General features: G+C 39.0%; 1 protein-coding gene across 50 annotated transcripts in view; it reads right to left on the reverse strand.

Moving 5' to 3' along the window:
- Nucleotides 1-25472, reverse strand: part of IKZF1 (IKAROS family zinc finger 1) — a 104498-nt gene that overhangs the window by 26243 nt on the left and 52783 nt on the right. For all 50 annotated transcript variants that reach the window (XM_023921829.2, XM_086897200.1, XM_023921839.2 and 47 more), the window contains one exon: nucleotides 21540-21659. In XM_023921829.2, coding sequence (XP_023777597.1) covers nucleotides 21540-21659 — 120 coding nt within the window. The remainder of the gene's footprint in view (nucleotides 1-21539; nucleotides 21660-25472) is intronic.

The following is a 25472-nucleotide window of genomic DNA, read 5'->3' on the forward strand; positions in this document are numbered from 1 at the left end:
GGCTGGTTGTTGTCCTTATCTGGGAGTTTCTGTGGGCATACCTTAACAATGCAAGGGCTTAAAAAGTGCAGAAACATGGTTAAGATCAGACAAAGTGATGAGTTACATATAAATAATGTGAAGTGTAGTTGGAGGGGGAGCTTGACGAAGAGAAAAACCTGTGAAATCTGAACACACACAGAGTGTATTGGTCAGGCACCAGATGAAGGCAACAGTCACTGCCTTGAAGAACAGAAGAACTTTGCTACCACTTGGGAGCAAAGAAGTACCCTTGTTCTATAGTTTAGGGAAAGGCAGGGAGATGAACTATTTTGTATATTGCTTCAGAGAACCTAAATTTGCCTTGCCCTGAATGCAAAGTTAGCCCTTCTTTGCAAACCCTCCCCTTTTCATGTACCATCTCAGTGAGCTGCTTGCACATATTTTTTTTTGTGGCTGGAGTGGCACAGAGCTACCCTGGTTCAGAGTCAGGCCCTTGCAAGTCCATCCATGTAACAAGTCATGCATGTTAATAATATGCTGTGCCTTCACTATCACTGAACGGACACAGGGGCTTTTCCAGGGACCATTCAGCTGCCATGATGATGCCTTGAGCAACATTTTATGCAAATGTACATAGTTCCCCATAGCTGTCAAAGGGTCAGTAGATCTAAATTTAGACTAAGCAGCTGTGTTTAGGTTTGGGGAGGTGCTTTTGGGTGTCGTGCCAAAGCTGTGCACTGTCAATGTCCTCTTCTGAGAAGAGGTCAGAGGATGAAATGGAGAGGAACCCACCCATTTCAGCACTTGGGAGGAAATACACTATGAAAATTTTATTATCTTGCCTAGTCTGAAAACAAATTGCTGAGCAGAGTCTTCTGTGCTCCCCTTACCTGACACGGGGGGAAAAAAAGCCCAGGGATATTGAATGTTTATTTTAGACTAAAGCAAATAAAATGCAGTCATCATTTTATGTGTGATAAAGTAGACATTCTCTCTGAGGACTGCGCAAAGAAGTTGATGCTGAGTTATGAAGCTTGCTTTAGGTCTGTTAACCCTGAGTGCTCAGTTATTTTTCTAGATGCTATTAAAGATTATTCTTTTTGGCTTTTAGAAATATTAGGAGAAAGTTTTGCAATCTAAACTGCTGTTTACTTGTTAAGAGTGTACTCAGCATTCCAGGAAAAGGAAATCCTAATCTACATCTTCTGGGGAAGAGGCAATATTTTTTTTACAGAAATCTCAAATAAATTCTCTGAATATGGACATACCTGCTAGCTCCTGAGGGGAAAAATGTCAGGACAATATAAATTCCTTCTTTCTGTGTATCACAGGTAATGCTTTGCTACAGGGACCTGTATTCCCTTTCTGGCAATAACTCCGCTACGCTGAAATGGCAAGAAACCCCAAACGATGCTGGCAGACTCTCAAGCACTTAGAGATCTGGATTATTCTGAAAGTCTACAAACTCAGTTTAGTACAAATTTTTAAGAGACTTCCTGTCTTTCCTCACTTCTTGACCATTTTTTATGCTTGCAGTTTTCTTGCTTTTACCTCAGGAAAAAGAAGCACACCTTCCCTTTCCTGAACAGAATCCATCCTTAACCATATTGGTGCTATGATAAGTCATCCCTGACACTGGATGCCTCTTCTGTAAAGTTGAATACTGTTTTCTTGGGTCTTTGAGTGCAGTGCTAAGAGAAAAACCTAGATTTCACTAGCTTTCTGAAAAAGCTGAAGGAGACAATATTTTAAAAAGATCCATTTCTCAGAAAGATGTGGAGAAAAATGTCAGAAATTAAGACTAAATAATTTTATATATAAAAGATATTGCAGCATCCTACCTGCACTTACTAACTCTGCTCTGCAATCACACCTCAGCTGTGATTCGAAACTACTGAATTTAGGAACCCCTGTTCCTGTCCTGAAGTATGTCTCCAAAACCAGAAAGTGACTATGCTGCAGAGTTGAAGTTTAGCTGAGTTTCTAGTGCAGTTATCCCCATGCCTCCAGAAGAGAGAGGCAATCCACTCAGGCGTGACTTCCTCAAACTCTGAACAATTCTTCAGCAATATCTAAGGCTGGTGAGTGTAAAAGGTATTTTAAAATTATTTTACCTCTGTTGAATCAATAATCTGACACTTGAAACTCACTGGAAACACAGTCAAGATCACCATCTTCAGACAGTCACAATCAGCATGCTGGGTATCTTACGTCAAAATGCAAACATTTTCTTAACTTGGATAGAACAACAAATCATCCAAGCCAACACCTTGCTGACGGAGCTTCAAGAGACAAGTCTTTCAAAATAATAGTTTTAAACTAAATAGTCTCCAATACCTCCAATCACTCAATGAAATCGTGACAAGGATCCCAAAACTCATTATTATGAACATCAGAAACTTATAAAACTCAAACCACAGAAATTATCCCATCAAAACCTTTATTTCTGGATGAGGTATAGAACAGAATAATCCAATATGGTCTAACTAGTGTTCAAACACAATTCCACTCATTTCAATAGGCCTACTGATTACTTTAACTTTTTCTGTCAGCAAATGATTTTTACAAAAGCAACTAAAGTTTTGAGGCAACTTCAGATACTAATGCAACTGGATTATCAGAAAAAAAGATCACCCTGGAAAATCTAATCCACTAAGAAATTAGACCACTGTCTCAAGGACGCAGATGGAGAAAGTCCTTGGGACTAAGTTTTTTCAACAGCCTGATATCTCAAGGGAGCTACAGCATCTTATTTTCAACCATGTTATCTTCTAAAGATTTATTTCATATACATACATGGGCCCTAAGAATAGTTTTTATTTTGAGGTTCTATTATTTATTTGTTTTTTGTTTTGAAAAGATAGTTTTAAGAACTGTACACAATACAGGTCTAGATCTCTGCTCAGCTTTCATTTCTACAGGCAAGTTCAAAAACACATCATGGCTATATCTCTGTTGCAGTAGTATTGTGGGAGGCCTCTACACTGGAACTGCTTGTATCTCTGCATTCAAGGACACAGTGATGGTTCAGTTTGGGATTATCTTTAACTATGTGGAAAGCTATTATCTCAAGTTACCAATCTGGAAACTTTCTGACTTTTTGTCATTTCTCTTCCCTATTCATAAATCTCTTCCCTTCACTCAGCTACCCACTCCTGCCTCTCCACTCTGATCTGCTTCTTTGCATTCCTGGAGGTGAAACAAAAGAGCTATAGTTGTGACACTGCAGTTTCTGTGTCACATTGTAACATTTCCACATCCTCCTCACTGTTATAAAAGTACTCTAAGAGGAAGAAGGGCAAATAATGAAATATAGGAAAGCAGGAAAAGAGGAAGCAGCCAAGAGACAGCAACCCAACTGAAATGCTAAGAATTATGGAGAAGTGACAGAAAGGGAAGCATAGACCAGGAATTATACTTAGTTGCTTAGCAGAAAAAAATTAAAACCAACAAAGAAAAATAGAGAGATTTAGCCCTTTTTGCCTCTACAGTAATCTTCCAGATTACAATTCCTCTCTGACATTCACCCACTTGACATGTATTCCTTTCCCCACCTACTTTAAGACTGGTACCAAACTGTGGTGCTCTATGTGCAGCTGGACTCTCCCAACCTGAACTAACCACCAGCCCATTCCTTACCTTCATATCAAAGGCACAATTAAGCAATGGTCTTTTTTGCTGAAGGCAGCCGTGGGGGACAGAGTGAGAGAAGAGTACAGAAGGAAATTGGCTAAAGCAGAGTAGGGATTGCCTAACCGGGCAATCCTGCCTGGCTGGCAGTGGATGGAGCAGACAACTTAGGAAGTCCTTCCACTGAGACCATGTGTCCCACTTGTTCAGAATGAAACTTGGCTGGAGCAGAAAGTGTTTGATTCACATGAAGAATTTTCTCTTCTTCATTTCAAGGCAAAATAGATACAAAACAGAACATGGACTTCTTTAAGAATAGAGTGGGAACACCAGCTTTTAACAATCTTTCCTTACTTGGGGACCTTTCAGCAAGAATTTTTCTGATAAAGAGCTAAGTAGAAAGTAAAAACATGAGAAATGATTCTCTATAAATGTCACAACACTAACAGTTATGCATAATTTTTGAGTCAAGCTCCAGTTTTTGTCTTATCTGGTACCTAACTGAATTTTGTAGTTTCTCAGGAAGATAGTGGTGAAATCCTGCATGTAAATAAAGACAGGAGTGTTACAGAAAGGTGTACTGTGGTGTGTTTATTTGTTCGTCACTGCAGAAAGCTCCTTTATTGGAAGAACTGTCAAAACCATTTGAGGCTATTCTCCACAAAAGAGGTTGTCAGGTGATAAGAAATGGGCTTTAGTAAGGCTTCACTTTCTTTGAAATACTCTTGAACAGAGAATATCAGCAGGTTCAGCTCTTCTCCCTACCATTTATCTGTAAATTAGAACGTATCTTCTGGTCCACTTAACCAGTGTTCATTTCTTCAGCTACAGTTAATGTAATTTAGGACATGTGGGACTTCCTACCTGAGTAGGAAGGAGTTGGCACTATAGTTCAGTGAATGGCAACAGTCCCTGAGATGGAATCACCGCTGGAGACCTGCACAGCATTTCCCATCCTGCAGCTGTGACTGTTCTCCCAGTTCCCTACAGGTACACCTGTATGTCTAGTCTACAAGGGTAGAGTTTATGCAGTGCATTTTTCTTGTAGGGCTGGTAGTGACCAAGCTGTGCAATACCCAGCATATTTATGAGAGAGAAACTATGACCACTGGGAAGGTTTTGCCTAGCTTGTCATATTCTACCTACTATAGAGATGGGCTTCTCTTTATTTCATATTTGAGGGGCATGAACTGCTTTCTTCTGGCTTTACTGGTCCTGGTCTGGTTTTCACTTCAATGGAGCCCCTCTTGATGTAGTTCAGTATTTCCAAGGATAAAATTCAGTCATGCAGCAGTTAAAGAAATAGAATGTTTTGTTCAATCAAATGAGCATGGTATGAGAGAACATAGATATGGATGTTCTCCACAGGAAATGGATGTAATTTTTCTATTTGACTTTGGATGAGAAATGTAAGGCGAAAGAGGCATAAATAGAGTAATTTTTCTGTCAATCCAGTCATAATGTTACTTACTGTTAAACCAGAACAGTTGGAAACAGCTAAGCACTGTGCTCCATTGTAACCCTAGCCATAGGAAAAGGCACAACTAGTTTGGTTAAGGAACAATACCACAAGGGGATTTTTACGCTGATGTAAACTAGGAAAAAAGAGGACATTAAACAGCAATAGAAATGGGTAATTCTTGATCCAGAACTATTCTCAGTTTCTCACCTATTATTAATAGTATTTATTCTCTAATATTGCTCATTCTCACACTTAGTGTCCTACTGCTTCAGCCTACAGAGAATTTGGTAACAAAAAAGATTTTACAGCCTGAAATGGGGGCAAGACACTGGAGGCAGACTGAGGAAATCTAGGTTTAATTCCTAGCTTAGCCACAGACTTCCTGTGTGGCCATGGGAAAGGCGTTTAATCCATCATGTGCCCTTACTTCCCTATCTGCACATTTTTCAATTCTTTTTAACTGGGAATAAGACATTGTTTTGTTTTGTTTTTTAATGGAGAACTCAAAAGCCATTTTCCTGCTTAGAGTGATTCCTATATTCAGGTACATGCCTCTAAAATGTCCTAACACATAAAGCTGAAATTTGGCCATGCACTGGTCACTCTCCTGGTATGTGTTCCACAGAAGATTAGGGACCATGGAGCAGGCAGAACTTGTAGTTCCAAAAAAAAGTATAACTTAGGTATTTGTGAAAATGCTGCTCATAGTCTGTGATGTGGCCTACAGAATTATACAAAGGTAGAATTATTGTCCAGTCTAATAAATAGTTCTATCCATAAAATACTGGATATGAAATGCTTGGAGCCCTCAGGCAGCTCTCCCTTATCCAGGATTGTTCAAAGATAAAAAGTAAACTTTTTCTTCCTCAGACTGATGCAGAAGCAAGAAGGAAGTTTTCTTTTTTTCTCAGCTGAGTTTTTCCCATGCTACCACTCTGTTTCAAGAGAGATATAAAAATCCCAAAGGCAACCACCTCAAGGAAAGAAAAAAGCAAAAGCATAGTCAAAGAACTTTTTAATTATTCTCCACACTGAAGCCAGCATGGCAAAATAATCAGTGGTCTGAGAAAAGAGAGGAGAGGGGCTCAGCCTGTACGTCTGGTGTGGGAAATGACCTAAAACTGAAAACTGTGCCATCTCCAGCTCAACTGCATAGTGCTTCTCATATATGTTCAGTTATGAGGTGTGAAATCTCACTCCAAAACTGAATTGCTAGAGTATTTTTTCTTGAATGCAAAAGATCTTCAGAAACATCTCAGAATAAAGTCTGAATAAGGATCTGATATCCTGAAATTTGGGCTTATGTGCCTACTTTATCTTCAGCTCCCCAGCCTCCCAAGACCAGCCTCACTCACTTCTGTCACATCAGCACCAGGCTGGAATTTCAGTCACTGCACTGGTACATCCCAGGATTTCTGCCTTTCCAAATCAGGCACAGAGCTTGGAATCAGATCTCCTCTTTTTCCAGAAGACCAAGTGATACAGTAGATTGCTTCTCTGTACTAAGATCTAGACTAATTAGAAGTCAGAAAACTAATTATTTCCTGATTCCTCAAGTGATCTAGTAATTCACAGACAATATTTATTTTATTCCCTCATGTATGATTACCAAACCCTTAATTTAGTTACTTTTACCTGCTTTATATTTTTCAATTGTATTTTTCAAGCTAAAGAGATGTAGTTTAAAACAAAGTTGAGTACTTTGAACCAAACCAATCCCGCTGCACCCTGAAGAAGAACACACAAGACTGTTTTGCTGCATCTGTTAGAAAAACAAATTTTCTCTCTGTATATGGTTTAGATTGCACAGCACAATTGATTATATTTCATTCTGCCCAACCTTACACTTACCTTGGCTAGGACTTGTAAAGCTTAATTAATCAATTATGTATATATATAGCCTTAATTAGACTGTAAACTCTTTGGGGTGTTCTGTTGATGTTCATACAGTGTTTAGGAGTAACAGACGTTCTTTTCCAAGAGCCCTGTGCCACAATGTAAAATCAGAGACAAAAAAAGTCCCAACAAAACAATTGGGAAAAAAATGGCAGTAGAAAAACCCCAAGCATAATTCATTCCCTTTCTCAGTCTCACACTGACAGGAAGAGCCAAAATGGACAGAGGAGACACAGTTACATGCAACTAGAATAAGATCTGTAATAAGCTGTAAAAACTGGTGCCATGCATTCAGAAGGTGATCCAAACGTGGTCACCTGTAAGGGTTAATTATCCATTTAGGCTATCATTGTTGGCATTTCCTCCCATCTCAGCATTTATGGAATATCTGAAAGTGTCTAGCAGGCAAAGTTTCTGTCAAACTTCCTCTCTGCTCCTAGTCTCATGCCCTAGCCAGTGTAAGTGCCCTTTACTTGGAAAAATCCTTTTAAAAGCATCTGCCCAGTTTATGTTTAAAGTACTTTTCAAACATTCCAAAGGAAAAGATACTGCGCTGCATTTTCACCAAATATGATGGATTCTCAAGGTAGAAACACACAAATGTGTATCTTAACGTGCTGTAATGTATGAACTACCAAGTTGCAGCTCCTTGTTGCTATGAAGCCAAAGAGAGTACATCAGCAGCACCCAACACAGGATTCATAAGGCACCTAAATTTCATAGTAACACCCAGACAGTGTAGTGGGACTAAGTGTGAGGCAAATGGAAAGGTTGAAAAACCTTTCTCACTAAAAAGAAAAATAGTTTTACAGAAGTTGCTGCTTCTTAATAGCTAAAATAAACTGGTATCTGCCATGGCTGTGTTGCACTGGGGAGCATAGTGAAGTCAAGAAAGGAAATTAAATCCTGCTAACTTCATCACCTACAAACAGAAATACAGTTTGGGCTATTGGTCATACAGGCTGAGCCAGGTCATGAGCAGGCAAGTCTGTCAGAGGCTGCAGAAAGTGTGCAGACTTTCAGAAAATCAGCCTTTACCTGGTAAACTGGTCAGCAACTGGAGACAAAAATCTGGGACTGATGAATGACGCTTTGCTCATTTAGAAGAGAGAAAAAGTCAAGTTTGAGTCTGTGATAGATTGGCATTTAAGAAAACAAAGAGAAACACCTAAGGAAGTTAAAACCGCTGGAGGCTGATGGGAGTTTTCCTCCTAGCCAACAGCTGGCCATTTCTAAAAATTGGCAGCAGTTTTAACCATTGAAAAGTGAGATCAACCTGTGAACACCACCTTAAGACCTAAGCCTGGGAATTTCTTTGTCTCTTTGTTTCCTGGCTGTGAAAGGTAACAGAGCTCTAGCTGGCTCCTGTTCCATGCGGCCCGGGCAGGGGCTGGGCTGGGCCTGCTGCGGCTCCCGGCCGGGAGATGGGGCCTGTGGGGCTTGCCCCAGGCTCTGGCCGGGCCAGGCCGGTCTCTGGCTCGGCTGCAGGTTTTGCTGTGACTGAATTCACCAGAGACTGCCGAGTAAAGAAAGGAAAAAAATCTCTTGACCTGCGGCGGGCTGAGACAGTGACCACACTCTCCAGAGTAGCCATGAAGAATCTTCCATCGCAGACAGCTCCAGCTGCTGCTCCAGCAGAGATCACAGAACCATCTACAAAGCTTGGGCAAAATTTTAACCCTTTCATTACCCAGATGAGACTTGCAGATTAATCCTTTTTTTTCAGACAGAAGGAGTAATCAACATGTGAAGAGACTTTATAAACTATAAGAGACAGTAATGAAAAGAATTAAATTACCTTCAGAAAAGGTAGAGAATAAGGAGATGCTTGAATTAAGCTGAAATATTTTTCTGTTAAAGCTATGGAGATGGACAATAATGTTCTGAAAAAACTCCTTTAATTCATGACAGACTATATTGGGAGGAATGGAGTGTTCAGAGTTTGGATTTTAAGCAAAATGTGGAGTAATTATGATACAGTGAGGTGCTGGAACAGAGGGGGAGAAGTAATAGTTGAAGATTTGGGGCTGCTTGAGGCAAAGAGAAAACTTCTGTTTTCCAGGGAAGCTCACACAGACAGATGAAAAGAACTTTTGTCTCTGAATAACTCATCCTCAAAATGACATCCCTAGACTCATGGCCCATAACACACCTCAGAGTGATGTGAAATGGGAGGAGTGAACTGATGACAGGATTTCTGGGCAGCTGGCATCAGAAAAATACAAAGCTGTAACAGAAATAGTTTTCTTGTGAGAAACTCCATAGATTAGCAGAAGACTTCTGTTTCCCTACAGAGACCGATGAAAAGACTCTAGCAGGAATTGGGGACTGTTTAAACACCAAAGTTCCAAAGTTTTTTGTCTCTATGTTGTCATGTGAACAAGGAAATGGTTGGGTAGTGGGGGATAAAAGAGTTTTCTGGAAGTTTATTCTGGTGTTCTTATTCTTGTAGTTTTGTTAATAAACTTTCTTTATTCCTTTTAAGTTTTAAGCCTGTTTTGCTCTTGTTCTAATCCATATCTCACAGCAAGAAATAAGTAAGTTTTCTTGTAATTTTTTTAGTTACTGCTTTAAAATCACGACATTTATTTAGTGCGTTGGCCAGGAAACGAAATTAGCAAATCTGAACCACTACAGAGTCTGAAGTGACTTACTCAACACAAAAAGACAAAACTGTAATGGCTGATTATTTCTGAGCATAAGACACTCAAATCCCAGTAATCCTAATATTCTACTTGAAGGCCTTTAGACTCCTGGAAACTGTTAGCCATGAGGATTGTCACTTGCATTACAGTGGTTCTAAGAGCTCTCCTTGCCACCTGGATAAATGAAGTTCAGCTCAACCGTAGCTTTAAATTCCTTTATCTCAAAGTCATCATAGAGTCCCAGGAAAGATGATGTGAATCACAGGCTCACACCTTCACAGTAAGGTGCTTCTCAAGCATTTGAAGAAGAGAACGTTAAAGGTTTCATTTTCTATTGTCATCTGTTTTATCGAATGGATGTGCAGTGCCCGTCAGTGGGGCAGGATGGTGGCATGCTGCAGCATATCTTCCCAGCAAGTCTGCTGAAACTAGCTTCTGCTGATGCAAATGTGCTGTTTGCTAGAGCTGCCCATGGCTATCTGATTAACTCCCATCTATGCCTGAATGTGAAAAACACAACCCACAGTCCAGAATGTGAGGATCACTGTGTTCTCAGGAAGTAGACAACTATTGGTACTCTGTCCCACTGAGGGAAAAGAGAGGGGTAAAAGAAATATTTTTTTAGTATTCAGTTTAGAGAAAATATGAGTTAACACACAGGAAGGCAGAGGACTGCATTGTGCTCAACTAGCCTGGTCTTTGTGAGTAGTTATATTTTGAACTTACCTGAAGCTCCCCAAGATGTGAGTAAGGAGATTCCCTGAATACAAATTGTTTTCTGGGCCAGAATACAGAGGGTTCCATCACTACCTTTATTACAGTGGTACTTTTAACTGTGCTTTTGTATTTGTTAGCTCAGTTAGCTACTGAAACATCTCTAAGAAAGTTATGCAGTTAGGCAAGCATAAGCTTTTAGTGGAAAGTTGCATCGCAAATGAGAAATACAAGATATTATATCTGCATTTTCCATTAGATTATTTCAATATGTCACCCATCTCTCCCTGTGCTGTATTATACACCCCCCCCCCACAAAGCTTCACTATACAAACCTCAATTTGGTATAGGACTGCAAAAGAATCTTCTAGAGAAAACCATTTCATGAATGTTTCCCTGTCTCTCCATTACAAACTTTACTTACATAATACTGCAAGTTAATAGAACACCTGAATGCAAGGAGGAATAGCACTTATGAGCTGCACAGGAGAATCCTTAGGAGCAATGTACCCCTCACTGCTAAGCCAGTAGTGGCTGGCAGGAGAGCCTTTTCAGGCAAAGAATGCTGGCAGGAAGACTTGGGGGCATGTGTGTTTCTCTCACTCCTTTCTCCATCTCCCTCTATCTTCATTAACTCCTTGGTGGTCCTTCTAGTACCATGACTTTCACAGCTGCCTTGGCCCAGCAGCTTTATGCAGACTACAAAAGCCACAATGGGTACAAGTGGCTCTTCCTCAGCTGTTACCCACTTCCCAAATGGAATTCACAGTTAGGTTTCTTATAGGGATACAGACAAGCTAGCAGGAACTAACCCTTTCCTCTTTTTGGTTTGAAAAAAATATTTTTATGGCATGTGTTTGTGTTGCAGAGTGTATGTTTGCTTGGTCTTAAGAAGAAGGAAAAGCTCAGCTTTCAAGATAAATGTTCTTTTGCTTATGGGGACTGTTTTTACAGAGACATGAACATAGAGAAACTTGGTTTTGCAGGCACATAATTCTGTGTGCTTGACAGACACATATTTGTATGTACACATGTGTATGCACGTACATGTAAACATGCAAAGGGGAGAATATGAATAAATGGCTCCTGATGGCTGGAAAATACACTGCCATTTCAAATTTCAAAGGGAGTATTAAAGAGAACAAATTAATTATAAAAACCTTTAGAAATGGAAAACATATTTACATTGTCTTCTAAACACCAAGGGCTGTATCATGCATGATATAAATCAGCCCCTTTCTTTGAACACAGGAAAGCTTATTATTAATGCTTATACTGTACAGCAAATGTACAGACTCATTAATGTGTAATTACAAAATAAACAATATCAGACTTCACTAGGCTATTTTGAAAGGAGAAAAAGAATTCCACTTAACATCACAATAAGCCCATTATAGGATACCAATTTTAGTAGGATCTACCAGCAATGTAGTGGCAAGATTAAACAAATGCAATACTACAATAGAGGTAATGCCTCATTACCATTATTCCTCCCTCATATATTACATGTGTTGGGCTCCAAAGCCACTGAAGCCTTTTGCTAGCACAATTATCATTTCTCATTTTTACTTCTACTTGCCATTATGTGGACAAATGGGCAGGAAACTCAATCCCTCCACAGAAAAGCCTAGTTCCCATTTGACTTCCAGATAAATTGTTGTAGATCCACACCTGCAGTAGATAAAGCTTCAGTGACCACGTTGGCGTTTGGGCTTCCCCACCTCTCCTCCACTGTCCAGCCACAGGAGGTGCCAGTTACAAAATTAATTTGATTCTGGGAGGAAAAAGGACAAACCCTGACTCAGAAAGGAAGATTCCACATCAGTGTGGAAGGGATGTTTTCACCTCTTTGCTCATGGCTTCAGTCTGGGAAAACTGAGAGGAGTGCTCTGCTTTGGAAGAACAGAGACATTCACAGCCTGAATTGTGAATAACAGCCAGCTGGAGGTCAGGGTACAGATGGATCATGCACAATTTGACACTTCCCTCAGTCTCACTGGTGTTTTTGCTTTGCAAACCTGGTTACAAAACCCAAGCACCCCACAATAAGGCAAACATTTTTCATAGTGAATTCTATAGGTGCATGTCCCCCTGAAAATAATTTTTCATATGGAAAGAACTGGAAAGATGTATTTGAAATCCAGACACAGCATGAGGGGTGCAGAAACAGCAGTATTCCCCAGCTTGAACTCCCCATTTTGGGGCTAATGAAACATACAATTTCAATGCCAACCACTGCCATCACTACTGAGTATTGCAACACATATTCACAGCAGGAAAAAACAGGTTCCATAACTTGGCCCATATAATGCTGAGGTGCACAGTACTGTGAATGAGAAGGGACAGATCTCCCTCCAAAAAACCCCTAAGCCACTATTAAAAATCAGAACACAAAACTCTTAGCTTAGACAAAAACCCCCCAAACTCAAAAACCACCAAAGATTTGGGAAGTTCAAATCCATAGCAGGGATGTTTGCTGATCACAGCTTCTTACAAACACAGGATGCTTTTAAATGATGAAATATGGAGAATTAATATTTCCTCTTCTATTAATTGCAAAACAAGATGAAAGTGTTGCCAACTTTAGTTTAAACCCACCTTTTCATTGCATTAAACACTTCTGTTGTTACTTAATCAGCAGGGAGGGAAAAATTATGCACAGATACCCTGTTATATGATGGAATTAGCAATTTATTCAAAAGATTAAATAAATAAATAAATAAATATTTGGTTTTTTAAGGAAGTGTCAGGGAACAAGTGAGTTTCTCACATCATTCCATGAAATAATCTAGAAGTTACTGAAAACTCTGGTAAGAGCCACTTCCTTAGATGTAACATTTCCACGGTAAAAAAAAATGGTTCATGTGAAAGTTCTTCTTACTCTTCAGTTTCTTCTCTTTTTTTTCCCTCCTTTTTTTTTTTTTTATTTTTATTTTTTTTTAAATTTAAACTCTGATATGTGGCATGGAATAGTGGAAGTTAATTCATGTTACCATATTTCTCCATTTTTGCTACATTTATTGCACTTCTCAAGCAATAAATTGCACTTCTCAAGAAAATTTTGGACTATCTTTGGGGGAGGAGAAACAAGGGAAATGGAATGTGAAAAACAAAGCAAAAAATATGTGCCTTAACTTTTCTTTTTGGATCAGGCCTGTTTTGGCTGGAAATTGAGAATAATTCTGTGTTTGCTCTACCTTTTTTTTTTTTTCTGCAATCCTTCAATCAGGTTCTTAATCCAATTTTTAGGTATGGATTTTGCCATGTTAGGATTGAAATCTCATTTGCATGAATAGAGTATGAGTTACTTCCAAAAATCCTATTTGGTGCCTGTGGTGTCACTATGGCTAATGGTGAAATAATAGATTAGATATCTTCTTGGGATCTCTTTTTATGTAGGTAACTTAGACACCTAAATGTTTCTGAGAAACATGACCCTAAACTGCAATATGAGAACTGGACACTATTCCTAACTTCAAAATGTGTAAAAAAAAAAAGAAAGAAGTGCACACCAGGGTTAATTTACTGGGAATTATGTTCCTGCATGTGCACCTTTATTAACACAAAATCTACCTGTGGGTGAGGGAGAAGGGAACAGAAGGAAGGAGCAGGATATCTCTCATTGCAGGCTGAGGTCTAGCCTGCTCTTGAGCTGCTGCTCTGCTCACTTGCTTGTTCAGGGAGGCAGCTGGATGAGGCATGACACTTTCCAATAAGCTCTCACTGGAAGCCAAAATCTTTGGATGCTAGCTGATCCACTTTCACAACTTAACAGCTTGTTGTGGTCCCACACAGTCACCATAAATGACATGCTGAGGGTAAGCCTGCACTGGTGGCTATGTCACACCCACCTACTGCCCAATAGGCAAAGCTTTTCCTGAGAGACCATCTGAGGCTTCCAGAAACCTCATATAGTGAGCTCAAAGGAAAAGGTTTGGGAACAAACCTCTATCCTGCTGCAATGAGTGGTGTTCACTCATCCAAAGAGGATCTCTTCCATCCCTCTCTATATAAAGGGCTTATTCTACCTTGGGGAAAACTCTGAAGGCAAGGCCATGCTGCATTCCTTCTTTGTAGATCTCGAACCAAGCCAGAGTGGCACTGTGTTTGCACATTTTACTGTAGGACAGAGCCTGGGAAGTTCACATCTAAGGGGAGAGCATAGCTGCAGGTCCTCTGCAGCCAGAAACTATCTCTTTCCAGGGAGCTACTACAGCTGGAGTTGAAATTACAGAAATGTGGAGTGGCTGAACAAAACCCAAAGAGCAGCTGGTTCCAAAACAGCACCTCTGTAGAGGCAAGCAGTGCCTGCATTGTGCCTCAGTCCAGCAGTTGTTTTCTGTATGGCTGCAGTCCTGAAGAGCATTCAGGGTGAAAAAACAATTGCTCAAGGTAAAAAGCAAACCTACAGCAAAGAGCAAACAAAAATTAATACAGAACAGAGGAGTGGCTGGTGTTGGGAGGCCAGTCCAACCATTTGATGAAAAATCATTCCCTTAAAGCAACCTGAATTTTTGGAAGTTGTAGTTACAGATGTCTTCCCCGGTTTAAAACATGCCCATCTTCCAGCCAGAGCCTGGTGTTTCTGAGTTGAGCTGCAGCCACTGCTGAGATCCTGCTAGATAAATTTAAGTCCCAAACTAGAATGGGGCTTATCTCTGAGGCACATCTCTTCTGCTCAGATAAAGAGAACTTCCTCTCACTGCAGTTTAGATCAGCAGACTCAATCTCTGTACCTAAAGCCACACAGATAAACACACTGCATCTCTCCTATTCAAGCAATGCTCACCACTCTCCAACACTGAAGAAAAAAAAGTTGCATAGTTCCCAGGCTTTTCCTGACTTTTGTGCTAATGTTCTCTTCTGAAAACACAGCTTTACCCAGCTGGTGCTCCTGAAATAGGCTGCAACTCCACAAGCTACATAGCTCTGGAGAAATAGGAGCAAAAACCCCATAGCTTCAGCACCTCCTGCAATATCATGTTGCCACACAGTGGCAACACAAATCAACCGGCTGTAATATTTCTGAGTAAAAAAAATCCTCACAAAACTAAATAAAAATAATTGTAAAAGTACAACTCTTTTTAGCATCAGTTTTGTTCTCAAGGATTTGATTTTGTCATGCGCTATGGTTGCATCAAGAGGGCAGATTTTTACATGCCTGATCTGGCTTTGCACAGGTTGAGAGAACTGAGCTCATAATACAGCACAGCCTTCACTGGGGCTCCGGTAGCTCTGTTTTCCAGGCTAGGTCACCCTTACTTGCAAGTTTATTCTCAAAATGTTCACCCTCCATTACTTGAAGCAAGCATTTTTAAATTTTATAGAGGAATTCACCTTCAGTAACAGGGCATTTTTCCATTTGCCTTTGTGCACATTTTTCTAAGTCCTAGATCAGAACTTGTCTCCGGCACAACAGGAAATTCCCAATGGCTGCATAGACCCGGGTCTTCTGCACCTCGCTCTAGCACACTGTTTCACACAACACTCATGAAAAACATACCTTTGATGGCCAGAATATAACTTATATCCTGTATGGCATATTTAAGGACATTCATGAAATTTGTCACATGCATTCTCTAACTTAACTACCCCCATCTTCCTCTATACAAATCCCCACAAGAGTTTTGCAGACAAAATAAAAATAAGCCTGACAAAAGTATCTCTGGGTTCTCCTTAAAAAAATACACACCATACAGACAGGTTCTCAGAGCATACAATACCAGTCCATACCGGGGATTGTTACTTTGGGGTTAGAAATAGGAGCTTCTGACCAAACAAAAGGGGAGATTCCCCACTTCCCTATTTTTAAAAGTTCCTAAAATATTTCAGCTTCAAGTTTTTCAATTCCTTTAGAAGCCTCCTCAGTTGGACTTTCAAGCCTTGTTTCATTGTGGAGGGTAAAAGACAATTTTCAAAGCTTCCAAACCATCTCAAAACAAATCTCTCTGCTCTCATGAGGGCTACATCAGTTAAGACAGCAATTACCATGGATTATTTACAAAGGCTCGTAAGTTTCTACACACTTCCATACCTTTGAGCAGCAGAAATGTCCATCTGAAACCTGAGCAAATAAAACATACTACACAGCCCTCCAGGTTATTTCAGGTCTCAGAATGTGGTTCTCTGAATGTCCAGGCACACACATGCCACACTTTATTATTCATCACAAGACATTGCCTTCATAGCCACTGAACATCCACAAGGAGGAGTGTGCAGAGATGTTTAGCTCCAACGGTCTTTCTCCTCAGCCCCTTTGCCTGCCCAGTGGAATTACCAGAGCAGCAGTGAGCTGGACCTGTCTGAACCACAGGACTGATTTTGCAAGCTGGGGTGGGGCACTTCCCCTTTTGTCCTTCCTCACTTTTCCCCTGTCTGCAGCCTTTCCACACTTTTCCTCTTCACCCAGCTGTGTGTGAGTTGCAGTAGATTTATGTAATGCCAATGGTTGTGGTTGCCTGGTGGCCCCTCAGCAATGCTTGTGCCCATGCTTTCAAATGGTTGAGTTCCTTTTAAGGAAATAAAGCATCAAAGCTGCTCAGAGAGGGGACATTTGCATGCATCAGTAATTAGCACAACATGCAGGTTACAACCTCTGAATGTCCATGGCTGGGAGGAAAGACCCCAGGGTGTGAAGGCAATGCCAGGGTCCCAGTGATTCCAGGCAGCAAAGTCTGCAACTACACAGGCTTCTGCTTCAATAACTGAGTTGTGGGAGGGACCCAACATCATGACGTGGTATTTCCCACTGGGAGAGAAAAATGTCAAAAAAAATCTTTCTTTTAATGTCTCTTCCCATACTTATTTATTTATAACAAATAGAGTTTATAACTTCATTTGAATCTTGTCTGTTTTCTACTGATGTCTATCACCCTGACTGGTTACTTTGGGTATACCCTATGACGGTTTCAACCCAATTTTGTGAGATTAATTCTCCCCACCTCTTAAAAAGATCTTTACACATTAATTCTTCAGGCCCAGACTGTAATCTGTGACTACAGTAGTAACATTTGACTTCTCTCTTAGAATTTTATGGCCACCTGCACCACCAGACAGCTATCTGTGCAGAAATGGTGAGCCCACAGCCTCTTTCTGAGGCCACTAACACTGTGAAATTCTTTATAGGTGATGGCCACCTATGGAATGGGCAGTTATGGATACAACAAGGCACTGCCTACCTTTCTAGACAAATGCCACCACTGCAGCAAATGGCGCTTTCTCCATGAAGTAGGGTGTGATCTACAGCCCACTGAGTCATTAACTTCCCACAGGGCTTGAATTAGGATACAGTCTCAGAGCACAAACAGCCCCAAATTGTAACTGTTTACTACACACAGGATGTTCAGTACCGATCATCCACAAAAGGTGCACACAAAGTTTAACCTGAAACTTGCAGAGACTGAGAATTATGAAGTAATATTTCCAAAAGTGTACCATGGGAAATAGTGCTGTTCAAAATAGGCCACAAAGCACTAATTCTTAATGGAATGGACTTTCAGTGGGATGTGTATTTCTAAATAAGTCAGACCAAGATTTCAAAAGGATAATTCTCTAGAGCCTTAAAGAGCTGTGAAAATCTTTGCTGAAAATGTTCTCTGTGTTTCCTAGAGAAACTATCTGTAGAGCACACGGGTGAAAGGAATAAGAAGAAAATAATAAAATGTTTTAGATGTCAGATCAGCCTGAGAAGTAAATTTGGGGTGGAGAATAGGATAAGGAAAGAAGAAGATCTATTGGACAGAGCAGCAGAAATTAAGCATGCAGAAGGAAGCTGCTCAACACATAGTGGCTTTTTGGGGGTTGCAACATTAAAATCATAGTAAGCTCATCGAGGAAATGAGGAGCCTCAGTGGTGACCAGAACATCTCTTCCAATATGTTTCTGCTTTGCTGTGCTACTTGGGGTTATTACTAGAAACTGTTGATGACTTCACTTCTGTAAATTACCCTTTCACACCCGTTGATTATCTTTGCATTGGTCAGAAGAAACCCATATTTTGGGCATGAGTTGTCACCCCTGCCTGGGGAGACAAGCACCATACATGTCATGATCCCCTGTGTACCTCCTTTATGAAATTTTCACACTGTCTAGTCATTTTAAATGGTAATTCAAAAACTGATGACACCAAATAAAATCTGCCCAGTAGAGGACTTCAACACCTTCCAACTCAAGAAGAAATATTTCAAATGTTTCTATCAGCTCTGTAGCACCACATTAAAGTGCCAGTACAGGTTTGGAAGAAACACAAAAGGAGATTTTTGAAAGCATGTGGAAGAGTAGAGTCTATCTTTTTTTTTCCTAAAAATAGCTTATTTACTGTAATCCTTGACCTTTGAAATGCTAAATTGATGAAAAAGGTAATTAAACTTTTGGGTCCAGGGTTAAAAATTATTTCATTAAATATTACTACAAATCTGAGTAAGCAAGTTGTCATTGAACATTTCTATCTCACAGGTTGATTAAAATTAAAAACAGATTTCTCACCTAATTTCAGTAGGATGAGGTAAACATTTATTCTTTTCATTAAACAAACTTTCAATTCCCATTGTTACCGCTATAGCCCTACATGTACAAAAAAGTCCTCCAGAATGCAGAGACCCTCTTCATTAAATGTCTGACTCAAATTCCTTGGTGTATGCTTTACGGACAGTTGATCTCTCAGGGTGTTACAGGTTAAGTGGAATGCACTGTAAATCCTACACTGAAATAAACCCAAATGCTAGGGAATTCCCTTTTGATGAAGGAAACAAATGGGACATTGTTTTGAGATTGTTGAGAGAAATTGTTGGCTGGCCATATCTGCTCATGCAGGGCTTGTCGGCTACCACAGGACACAGTCTAGCTCCCACCTGCCAGATGTACACAGATAACACCAGTGGGTCTGTCTTTATAATACTCTCCTGTCTATCTTTCAATCTTCAAACTACTTTTTCAAATCATTCTTGTCTACCTAAGTTTGGTGATAAATTGCAGTGAAGAACAGATCTTGGGACTTGGCAATGACAGTGTTGTACTAAACGCCAAGCCTGTCTACAATGCCATGCCACTGCGTACATGGGAAGACAGCCCCCTTCACCCCTAAGACATCTATAGGATCACCTAGGCCAAACACCACTCCTAAGGTGTTATTTTATTCCTAAGAGATCTTCTTTTGATGAAGATCCAAAATGTGCACAGCAATCATATTGCTCCTGATATGCCTGGGGCATGTGTTCAGATCCTCTGTAAAAAGGGAGAATTAATTTTTTTAGTATACTGCTTTCAGAGAGCTAGCTTAGAGCTAGCAAAAAGGAGCAGTTGAAGATGTAAAAATGTATGCAGCTTTACAGAAAAGACAAACATTGCAAGCACTGGAGTCGATACCTACAGCTCATCCATAAAGCAGACTGTGAATTGTCTTTTTTTCTGTTGACTATGGTAAAAGTCTAACTACAAGATGTAACCCTTGTAAAATAAAGAGCTATGGGTAGAGAAAGTGGCTGTAGAAAAATTGTTAATGTCAGGACATCTAATCTAATGGGTGGAAAATCTAATTTATTGCTGAGTAATGAGAATAACAGATGGAACTTATATTTAAAATATGTGTACATACTGATATATGACTGATATGACTATATGATATATAGTCATATGACTAGATCATATCATATGTATATGCTGGAAGAATCATTACATTATCAACAAGTATAAAGTTCAACTTTGCTGGATCTGCACAACATTTATGTGTATATTAAAGAAAATTCAACATAATGAAAAATCCTGTTTGGGTTTGAACAAAGAACTTAAAAATTAAATTTTTGACTCAAGGCTTAAGTATTTTGTAGGGCTAGTTACTGTGAAAGAAAGGAGACATAATTCCTTTTGAATTGATAGACAAGCATTTAATGAAAGATTTTGTCCAAAGATCTTTGGACTGAAAAATAAAGCATTTAATAAGTGATCAGATTGTTAAAAAGCTTTTTTAAATATGATTTTTTTCATAAAGTATGTCAATATGCATGTAGGAGCTGAAATTTTTGCTCACATTTTTAATAAGAGGGGATCAAATGGTAAATGAAGATGCATAAGATGATGCACTCACTACTAGCTAGTGCTGGAGTTTGGGAGTAGGTTCTATTCCTTGTGCTGACACCATCCTGCTGTATTACGCTGAATTAATTATTTTGCCTTCTGTGCCTCCCTTTCCACCTATATTCTTTACTGGACTTTCTTAGACAATAAATATTTAAAAGCACTTGCAATCTTTCTGTAAATCATCCACCCTGACCCTTACTCTTACACTAACATAAGAATGTAATAATGAGCAACATATTTATTTGTGGGTAAATGCTTGTACTTTGATAGTCATCCCTTTACAGAAATATTTTTATCATATAGGGCATCAATCACAGCATGCTGGAAGTCAGTGTGCTTTTTATATATCTTTTTTTCTTTTTTTTTTTCTCCTATTAGTAAACAGGCATGGTGCTCAAGTAGTGTTTAGTCTTTTTTAGTGCACTACATGGGAGTTAGTGCATGAGGTAGTCAGCAGCATTGCTAGTCCTTGATGGGAGTCTAGGATCCTTAAGAATAATCAGAATTTTGCACAATCATCTCTGGATAACAATTTTAACCCAATAGATTTTATCAGTTGTGGATTTCTATCTAAAAGACAAGTGTTTTCTAAAAAAAACAGGTAAAAAATCAAGGATAAAGGGAGATCAGATATTAGAACCACAAATATATAAATACTATTTATGTTCTAATATGCATTTCTGAAGAAATCTGAATAGCAGGTAACACAATAACATTCATATAATGTTATTGAATAATAACATTAAATTATTAGATTATTAAATTAAAAGAATAATAAAAATTATTAAAAAACACCTGAACATTTATTGAATTTTTATCAAATCTGACTTCATATAATTTTGACCTTGATCCATATATTTAATTCAATTTCCCAAACAGAAAGAAAACTGTCTTTCCTGGGGAGAATTTCATGCAACAGTCACGTTTTAGAAAGAAGTTAAATAGTAGGATCTTTATAAGTTCTCTGTGGATGAAGATGCCTTTCCCTAAAAAAAGGTTGCACAAAAAACACTATGTACCTGAAGAAGATGAAAAGGCACAGGACCTGCTTGTTTATTACCTTGTGAAAAAATAATTTAACATTATTACTACATCATCTACTATTACTTCTTATCATAGTGTATTTGTCACCTTACCCAAGATCCTGTCATTCTTAGAACTCTGCTGACCTCCACTACTAGTTGAAAGGTCCTCTGGTATAGGCATAGGTTCATCTGGATCATCAGGGACATCACTGGTTGGAGGACTTTCCTTTCCTAATAATGAGAAGAGCATCAATTAGTAGTCAGAGTAGTCTCATTTTCAAATAATACAATAAGAGGAACCACAAACCAAATAAAAACTTTAAAAATCCCCTAAACACCACTAAAGCAGGCTATTCTTAGGACCAAACCCTACTCTCCTGCCAAGAAAACTTCTTATGAATACAGGGGAATTATTTTTTTTTAAAAGAATGAATGCCAATGTCTCCAAGAAATTTACTGAGATACTCAGTTATTAGCCTTACCATTTTGGGTATTTGTGAGATATGTATGTTTTCCAGCTGCTATGCTCAGAAGATCCAATTTAGCCAACACAGACTGACAGATCACAAAGGTTATCAAATGGATATCCTTTTTAAAAACTCTTCTTTCTTCCACAAGTTCTCCTTGAGAACAACTGGATTTACTTCAAAGACATAGTGAAGTCTAACCCACAGGTATTCTGGGGCTCCAAAAGAACTACCTCAAAAATAAAGTTTTATCTTTAACTAAAAATTCAGCTTCAATGCCAGCAAGCTTCACTAATACCCACAGATAAAGCTCTGGCTGGTCCTTGTGCCTACAAGTAGTGAAGTGCCTGTAGGTAGCAGGACTTCTTAAACATGTACAATTAGCAGAGTTCAGTAAACACACAACATTGAGGATTTTATTGTCTTCTGTTTGAAAATAGGAAACAAACCCCAATTCTTGAGTACACAAGGTTTTGCAGAGGCAACCTTGTGGAACTGTTTTAGTGCCAAATACAATACAGTAAGAAAAATAACTCTCTTGCCAAGTATTGTGCTTCCAAAAATGGTGAGGTTTCTTGATTCAGCCTTCAGTCACAGCATACATCTCTTGCCCATAGTAGTATCACTGTCTTGCAGAACTTCTTCTAAAATGACTGCATATATCTCTAACAAAAGCATGCCTTGGAAACATCTACTGAAGGAATTATCTAAATGATTAGTTTAACTGAATATTATTAAAAGACTGGCCTTTGCATTAATAGAAAAGAATAGAACAAGCCCAGAGCAGAATTCGAATGCAGTAATGTTCACGTAAGACCTTTGTCTTGAAAATGGAGATGTTACCAAATTACACTGATGTAATGGGTGCCCTTACCTTACACTGGTAAGGGCAGTAATTTTATAGCACAAAGCCCTGGCAAATTAGTGGTTTTTTTTCTAATGAGAATTCCCTCATTAAAACACAAACATCAATTAAATCTTAAAACACTTAAATGGAAAAACTAACCCAAATATAGGTTACTTTAGTGATAGCAGTTTAGTGGTGCCAGTTATGGACTTGATCTGAAAGAAGTAAATGGTTTCCTCCCTGCCTCTTGGATGGATCAAAGCATTGTGTTTTCCAATCTATACTGATTATCATGGGGAGAAATTACAGCTAGTTTTAAGTCATCTACCAAATCGGCTGTTTTGGGTTGTTTGCACAAACCTATGTTTAAATGAATGAAATGAGTATGTGACTGCATTTCTTAAGGACCCACCTATCAAACTGTGGAATAATCACTGAGCAGGAGTTTTGAGAGCAGCATCAGGTGAACCATCCCAAACTGCAGCCAGAAGACTCCAGGGTACTGAAGAAACAGTCCTGCACCAGCAGGGAGACTAACTAGATGATTTAATAAGGTCCCCCTCATACCCAGCTTCTGTGGGGTATTCTTAAATGGGCAAAGTCACACCCAGTGGATGTCAATGCAAGAGCAAAGGCAGATTGCATAAATGAACAAGAGGGAATACAAATTTTATAGAAAAAGAAAATAAAAGCAGGAAGTAAATTCACTATTTTTTTTTCCATTCACTATTTAACTCCTTATTTAGTTTTTTCTTCAGATTTCTGGGATGTAGGGAACTTCCAGAACTGACAGAAATTTTCTATTGCAAGTCCTAACCTGCCAAATTGAAGTATCTCTTATAGATAAGATGCACAAGTGAGGAGAGACAGCTGAAATATTTCAGTTTGTTCAACACATTTTGCCCCACACACAAAAAACAAAACAAAACAAAAAACACCAACCAAAAAATCACAGAGGTTTAATTGGTGAGCAAGCAACAGTCTGGCAGCTCTCTTCACACTACACGTAAATTATGGAAATTCGTTAAAAAGTAACAGTAATCCAAAACTACTTGTGTCTTCCCGGATTAAACTGCGCTCCCAGTTACAACATTGATGCTTTGGCTGAGTCTAGGCTGAGAAGAACAATTATCCTAAAAACCTGAAGACTATTTTTGACTACAAATCAATATAAACTCATAATACCAGAACTATGGGATATGAAATAACAGACAAAATAATATCTTTATAAGTGTATTATTAGGCATCCTACAATACATAGTCTAAGTAGGATACTTTGAAGTCACAGCAATCTTTTTGGAATAGAAACCTGTTAGCAGGAGAGTACATTTGAAGTGGTGAACTCTTTGGTTCACTAAATGGGTATCAGTCTTCTACTTTTTAAATTAATAGCAGTTTTTCTAAATGGTATGAATTGGACTCGCCTCATGGACTTGGTGAGGCAGAAGCTGGAGATCAGGTCTGCTTCCCTCTTTGCAGGAGACTACAGTTAAAACTTAAGTAAACTTGTCTTTAATGACCCATTTAATATAATTTGATTTATTCCAGTTACACATGATTGAGAAATCCCTACATGCAGAAGAAAGGGCAAAAACAGTGGATTTAAAATACATCCATTTATTGAGTTCTGTTTCTTGGATTCTAGAGCATCACATTAGTATTTCATGCCTTACCTACATCTAAAACATTACACCATGGCAAGTTCATTACTGCATGACAATCTTACACATATAAAATCTCACTAACATTCTTTTTCCACTGAATTTAGAAATGGAAGCAGGGGGGAAGGTGAGAATGCCTTCTATTTTAATTTCAAACAGACGTGCCCAGAACAACAACTGGTCAAAGGAAAGGGAGCTAAACCCCACTCCAATACTTAGAGGCTAATACTGAGGAAAATTATTCAAAAGTCACATAACAGAGGAAAGTAGCATAAGAAGTGATATATAAAAAATAGAATCTAATCTTGGGGTGGATGGTGTGCTTTTTGGTTTTTTAAAATTAATTCTTATGAAGAGCCACCTTAGCTGTAGAATTGAAGCTCTGTTTCTGGTACTGCCACTGATTCATGTTGCTCTCGGTTAAGTCATAAATAGAAAGAATTACAACTGCAGGCTGTATCAAATATTTTTTTATTTCAATCTGCATCTCTGCAAGATGCTCTCAGATTTTCAACACTGCCATTTCTGTATAAAAATAGTCGGAGAAGAGCCTAACCTACCAGTGATGCCTGGCAAGACCCTCAGCTTCTCTCTATTTGAGTGCCCTCATCTCTGCCCTAGAAATATACTTGAAGCCATAAGGAAAGACAGGAAGGGAAAAAACTACCCAATTCAATAAGGTTTTAGTATTCTTTATTTCTGCCAAAGTCCTCAGCCTGGTGTTCCTTTAACATGTACATCCAGATCTGACAGCAATTCAGTTCATGCCAGAATGGTACTGCTGGCGCTTTGACTGTTGAAAATAAAGCCAAGGCAGGATATCTTATAAAAATCTCATTCCCTATCCTTTCACAAACTAATGCTGGGTGTGTGTATTTAATATTGAGGGTTTTTACTTCCTGCTTTTGCAGAGAGCAGCACAGCCTGGTTTGCTCTAGGAGATCTCTTAATGTTAGATGTGGAAACATTTGTACTGTTTTTTCACCTTCCTTAACAGTTAGGCCCTAGAACCGAGAAAAAAAAAAAAAAAAAAAAAAAAAAAAAGGCAGGAAAAATATTGCTTGTTAAG

This window comes from Cyanistes caeruleus, chromosome 1 (assembly GCF_971803275.1).
Source record: "Cyanistes caeruleus chromosome 1, bCyaCae1.hap1.1, whole genome shotgun sequence".
In the NCBI taxonomy this organism is placed as follows: domain Eukaryota; kingdom Metazoa; phylum Chordata; class Aves; order Passeriformes; family Paridae; genus Cyanistes; species Cyanistes caeruleus.